This window comes from Rhinopithecus bieti, unplaced genomic scaffold (genome assembly GCF_001698545.2).
Source record: "Rhinopithecus bieti isolate Rb0 unplaced genomic scaffold, ASM169854v2 scaffold_7828, whole genome shotgun sequence".
Taxonomy (NCBI): Eukaryota; Metazoa; Chordata; class Mammalia; order Primates; family Cercopithecidae; genus Rhinopithecus; species Rhinopithecus bieti.
In genome coordinates this window covers 184,891-190,940 of record NW_016805498.1, presented here as the reverse complement: position 1 = coordinate 190,940, position 6,050 = coordinate 184,891, and the positions used below count along the sequence as shown (strand labels likewise).

At 40.4% G+C, this 6,050-nt stretch overlaps 1 protein-coding gene across 1 annotated transcript; it reads right to left on the bottom strand.

Annotated features, from left to right (window-relative positions):
- Positions 1 to 5: 5 nt before the first annotated feature.
- Positions 6 to 2,175, bottom strand: LOC108530049 (nucleolin-like). Its single transcript, XM_017872709.1, is given in 1 exon segment — positions 6 to 2,175. A coding segment is annotated over 1 exon segment (2,061 nt). The 5' UTR covers positions 2,067 to 2,175.
- Positions 2,176 to 6,050: the final 3,875 nt, after the last annotated feature.

The window sequence follows — 6,050 nt, the reverse complement described above, 5'->3', positions numbered from 1 at the left end:
CCGCCTCACCATCCAAAGCCTCCCCGGCCTCTGCCACCAAATCCTCCTCGGCCTCCTCTGCCACCACCTCGTCCTCCAAAGCCGCCTCTGCCTCCACCACGACCCCCAAAGCCACCTTCACCCTTAGGTTTGGCCCAGTCCAAGGTAACTTTATTTCCATCAATTTCACCATCTTCCATGGCCTCCTTGGCAGCTTTGGCATCCTCCTCACTGTTGAAGTCTACAAAACCAAACCCTTTGGAGGACCCAGTTTCCCGGTCAGTGACTATCCTTGCCCGAACAGAGCCGTCAAATGACTCCTTTAATGTCTCTTCAGTGGTATCCTCAGACAGGCCTTTGACAAACAGAGTTTTGGATGGCTGGCTTCTGGCATTAGGTGATCCCCTGGGTCCTTGCAACTCCAGCCTGATTGCTCTGCCCTCAATTTCCCTTTTATTACAGGAATTTAAAGCTTCTTTAGCATCTTCGAATGAAGCAAACTCTATAAATGCATACCCTTTAGATTTGCCATTTTGGTTCTGGGGTACTTTGATAAAAGTTGCTTTCTCAAATACTTCCTGAAGAGTTTCTTCTGTTGCACTGTAGGAGAGGTTGCTTAAAACCAGAGTTTTTGATTCACCACTCCAAGTGCTATTCTTTCCACCTCTATAGTCTTGATTTTGACCTTTCTCTCCAGTATAGTACAGGGAAATAGATTGCCCATCGATCTCTGTTCCCTGCTTTTCCTCAAAGGTTTTCTTTGCATCAGCTTCTGTCTTAAATTCAATATAAGCAATCCCTTTACTTTTCCCATCCTTGCTGACTAATCTGATCTCCGCAGCATCTTCAAACACTTCTTTCAATTCATCCTGAGTAACTTTGTAAGGGAGATTTTTAGCCAAAAGCGTTCTCGCATCTCGCTCCTTCTTACTGTCTTTTCCTTTTGGTTTCTCTAGTTTAATTTCATTGCCAAGGACTTTCAAACCAGTGAGTTCCAAAGCTTTCTCCAGGTCTTCAGCAGTTTCAAAATCCACATAACCAAATTTCCTAGTCATACCAATTCTGACATCCACAACAGCAAGATCATTTTAGCAAAACATCGCTGATACCAGTTTTAATTCAGGAGCAGATTTGTTAAAGTTTAGGTTTCCAACAAAGAGATTGAAAGCCGTGGTCGGTTCTGTGCCTTCCACTTTCTGTTTCTTGGCTTCAGGAGCTGCTTTCTGTTTGGCCATTTCCTTCTTTCGTTTTCCAGGTGCTTCTTTGACAGGCTCTTCCTCCTCCTCTTCCTCCTCCTCATCTTCATCATCATCATCTTCATCCTCATCATCTTCATCATTGTCGTCATCCTCGTCCTCATCATCCTCTTCTTCATCTTCATCCTCAGCCACGTTCTTGGCTTTCACAGGAACAACTTTTGCAGCTTTCTTTCCTTTGGCTGGTGTAGTCTCCATAGCTTCTTCTTCAGAGTCATCTTCCTTGTCGTCATCATCCTCATCCTCATCATCTTCATCACCTTCATCATCCTCATCCTCTGAGGCAGGGGCAACAGCTGCTGCTTTCATCACTGCTGGTTCAATTTCATCTTCATCCTCATCTTCGTCCTCGTCATCCTCATCATCTTCCTCACTGTCATCCTCCTCCTCTTCATCACTGTCTTCCTTCTTGGCATTCTTACCATTCTTTGCCCCCTTGGCTGGGATGGCAGCACCCTTCTTACCAGGAGTTGCTACCAATGCTTTGCCTGGTGTGGCTCCCTTCTTGCCAGGTGTGGCAACTGCTTTGGTTGGTGTAACTGTCTTCTTGGCAGGTGTTGCTGCTGCCTTTTTGCCTGGAGTGACAGCTGCTTTCTTGGCTGGTGTGGCAACTGCAACCTTTTTTGTTGGGGAAACTACCACCTTCTTTGCTGAAGTTGCAGCAGCCTTCTTGCCTTTCTTCTGAGGTATGACAACCTCTTCTCCACTGCTATCATCTTCTTCATCTTCTGACATTTCTTCATCTTCACTATCTTCTTCTACCTCCTTTGGAGGAGGAGCCATTTTCTTGGGGTCACCTTGATTTTTACCTGCCTTCGTGAGCTTCACCATGATGGCGGCTTATGGCGGCGGAGTGTGGAGCGGAGAAGTGGCGCAGATGAATCCAGAGGAAGCCAAGCGACGGCGATGGCGGCCGCGGGTGCTGAAGATCCCGGAGCACGTACCAATATTTATTGTTATTAGGGTTTTTGAGCTTCTTATATCCACCGATTTATAGTATTCATCAACCATAGAAAAGTTTTGGAAATTATTTCTTCAAATATATTTTTTATCCCTCTGCTTTCTCCTCTACTTCAAAGACCCGCAATTATACTTATAGCAATTATCTGAGGTGGTTTCACAGCTCTCTCTGATGCTCTATTGTCCCCAGTATTATTTCTATTATGTTTCATTTTGGATCATTTTTATTGCTGTTTATTCAAGTTCACCAATCTTTTCTTTGGTAATATCTGCTCTGACATTAATTAAGTTTACATATCTAGAACTTCATTGTGTTCTTTTTTATTTTTCAAATCTTTTTTAGCATGTTCAATCCTTCTAGTTTCTTGAACATATGGAATACAGTTAACTTTAAATGTCACTGTCTACTAATTCTACCATCTGTGTCATTTCTGTGTCAGTTTTGATTGTCTTCTTCTCTTAATATGTATATTTACCTCCTTTTTTGTCTGCCTGGTAATTTTTGTTTGGAAGACAGACATTGTGAATTTTATTTTACTGGATGCTGGATATTTCTCTATTTCAATAGTCTTAAGCTTTGTTCTTGGACATGTACTTGAAAACAGAATAATCTTTCTGGGCTTGCTTGAAAGATTTAATAGGTGGAATATTACAGCAGTGCTTAATCTAGGGCTATTTCCATTACTAAGGTAAGTACTCAGTTGAATACTTGAAGGGACACTCTGCAAATCTCTATAGTTCTTCTTTTGTGAAGCTCTGCCTTCTTTGTTACTCTCTTCTGCAAATTCAAGCTGCCTTGGTCTCCGTAGACTCTCAGCTCTGTCTCTTCAACTCAAGGAGATGATCAAAATTGACTCAGATTCCCACTCTTCGTGCTGGGGCCTGGAAACACTCTCAAAGCAGCAAGATGAGCCAACAATAGGGTTCCCCTTGTTTTTCGTCCATCTCTCAGGGATCACTGCATTTCATTGTCTGATGTCAAATAACTTAGTAACTGTTATTTCATATATTTTGTTCACTGTTTTCAATGTTTCAGTCCAGAGGGCAAATTCAGTCTCGATTATTCCATCTTAGCCCAAAGTAGAAGTTTTCTATCCTTTACTTTTGAAAATGTCCTTTCTCTTAGTTCCTGTGACATGATTTCCTCTTGATTATCCCCTTGTTTTTTGTTATTACCCTTCTTCCACTCACCCCATAATCAATATGTATCTATTCTTATCTCTACATTTTCCCCTCTTAAGGCTCATCCACCATTGTGGGTCAGGTACCATCCCATCTGTATACCTATATCCTATCTACTGCTGCCTGAAAGGATTTCCATTTGAACGTCTTGCTCTCATTTCAGTTCAACAGCTTGGTGTATTGCAAGGTGCACTTTTTAAGGTGTCAAAATGCCTGGATTCTAGTCCATGCTGTGCCACTAACTACCTAGTTAGGTAACCTTAGAGAGAAATAACTTATATATTCTTGGCTTCAATTTACTAACTTATGAAGTGAATACCCTCTTTAGAAAAATTATAGTCTTTTTTTTTTTTTACATTAACACCCTTTAATTCTAAGTAACTCTGATTAAAACTGTTAAATTTTCATTACCTTACCCATTTCCTGTCTCTGAAAACTAGCTGCCTTCACCTCAAATTTGCATTAATGCTATAGCCTCACAAACTTCATTTCTTTCTTCCCACTCTGTTGGATATTACTGCCAGATATTCTTCCTTAAATACTTTAATCAACTAGATCCCTGTACAAGAAATTTCAATAGCTCTCTGTTGCTTGACACATTAAACATCAACCCTTCTGCCTTACTTTTAGGACACTTATTCCATGTTTCTATATAATTTTCTATCCCACTACTCACCTACATGAATATTCAGCCTCATTCTGGACCGGTTTTTCCTTATTGTCCATCCTACTATTTCTGCCCCCATTCCTACCGTTCTTCTAGCTTAGTGGACCTTCTTCTCCATCCATCCAAGTCCTATCTATCTCTCAAGAACCAACTCAAGCCCCTCTTCTTCCATGAAGCTTTTGCTTAATGCTTCAGAATATGCAGATGTCTTTATTTTATAAGTTCTTATTGTACTTCCTCAGGATACCTCATACTCTAACTGCTAAGTATCTATCTGATTATTTCATGCCTGGTAAGTTTTTGACTTCTCATATACAATTTAAGGTTCTTGGAGATGCAAATCATACCTTTTCCTTCTCTCAGTATCTTGCAAGTACATGGTGTTTATCGATAAATACTCATCGACTAGTGAAAAGCCATTCAACTGAGGTTTACCTCATTTCTTTGCTGAATTATTGTGTGTGTGTATGTAAAAATGCTGTTTCCTAAGACAGTTTGAGACCATGTTTGTCCATGTTATGCTGAAATTCACTTGTGCTTTCTGACCACTGCTCATTCCTAAGTTTTCAGAAGCAAATCCTTGATTAGTGAGTCTGAGCTGGGAATTTGGAATACAGACCTGTCTTGATGGCAGGAGCTGTGCTTGCATCACTTCACTCATTCCATAGTGAATTTGGCAGCTCCTTCTTGGTAAATCTGTAAGTGAGTCATTGTGATAAAGAAGGAGAGGAAAGCTCAGAGCTCTAGACCTTGATGGCTTAGGAATAAGCATCCCTCTATAGAAAAGGAAGAGAGAAAGTGAAAGATGACACAACTATGTCATGATACCTCTAGGATGAGCAATCAGATACTGGTCACAATCTGAAGAATCAGACAGCTTTAAGGAAGGGCAGAGAAAAAATTTTGTCAGCAGACTTTCTTGGAAATGAAAGTGTGCTAAATAAAGGAAAGGAAGCAGGGAACTGTGAAAGGATTTCACAGAAGCGAACGTCTTGAATTTGTTTTGAGTAACTTAGTATGCGGTATGAATAGTATTTTAAGGCTTCTGAAATCACACTTTGCCCTGTTCAACTCAGAATTCATTCTTAGGCTTCTGAAGTAGTGAAATGGAAGCAACATAGCTTCTTGGTTTTATGTACATGTGGTTGGAATAAATGCATCCCCCTCCCCGCACCTTTGCAACCATTGCCCCTTTCCCTACCAAAATAAAATGCTCACGGTTTTGCCCTTCTTTCTTTTTCATTTACTTGCCCCACCAAATTGGCTTTAGTAAACAGACTAAAATCCACAAAGCTGTTTGTTGTGCATAGGAACCACAAGTTTCACCCACAATCAGGTGTTTCACAGCCAGTTACAAGGAGAAAAATAATCAAAGGCATGACAATTGAATTGCTAGAAGATATTGGTCATCTCTTTTTTCACAGATGCTTCATTAGTGAGTTCACTGAACTGACCCCTACAGAAAGCTTTGTCTAGTGGAATGACTGGGCATCATGAGACTAAGGCCCTAACTGGCTATTTGACTTTGAGTAACCCACTTAACCTCTGTGCTTTAGGTGTCTCATCTGTAAACTTAGAGGGCTGAACTATACAATCTCTGAGGTACCATCCAGGATTGACAAATGGTTTGTGACCACTCTGCTGCCTCTAGTGTTCCTGATATTTATCTCTGCCTTCACGTTCTATCTACTCTTAGTTTATGAGGAAACTCTTCTTTTCTCACTTCCTAGACAAATTCTTGGTTTTATTGCCTGGTTCTTCTTTTTGTTAGTTTATTTTTTCTTGATGGTTGAAAACTGTAAATGGGTTAAATGTTCCTCAGTTCAGAAGTCAAAAACAGCCCTGACAAACACAGTGTTTAGTTTAATTTTCCCTTTTGAACTTCTTTTTTGAAACATGGAATTAGTTACCAGCGTTTAAAAATCACGAGATCACACATAAATATCCAGATTTTTAACTTTTCTGAAGGAATCATAAAATCAAGAAACAAAAGGTGCTCATTTCTT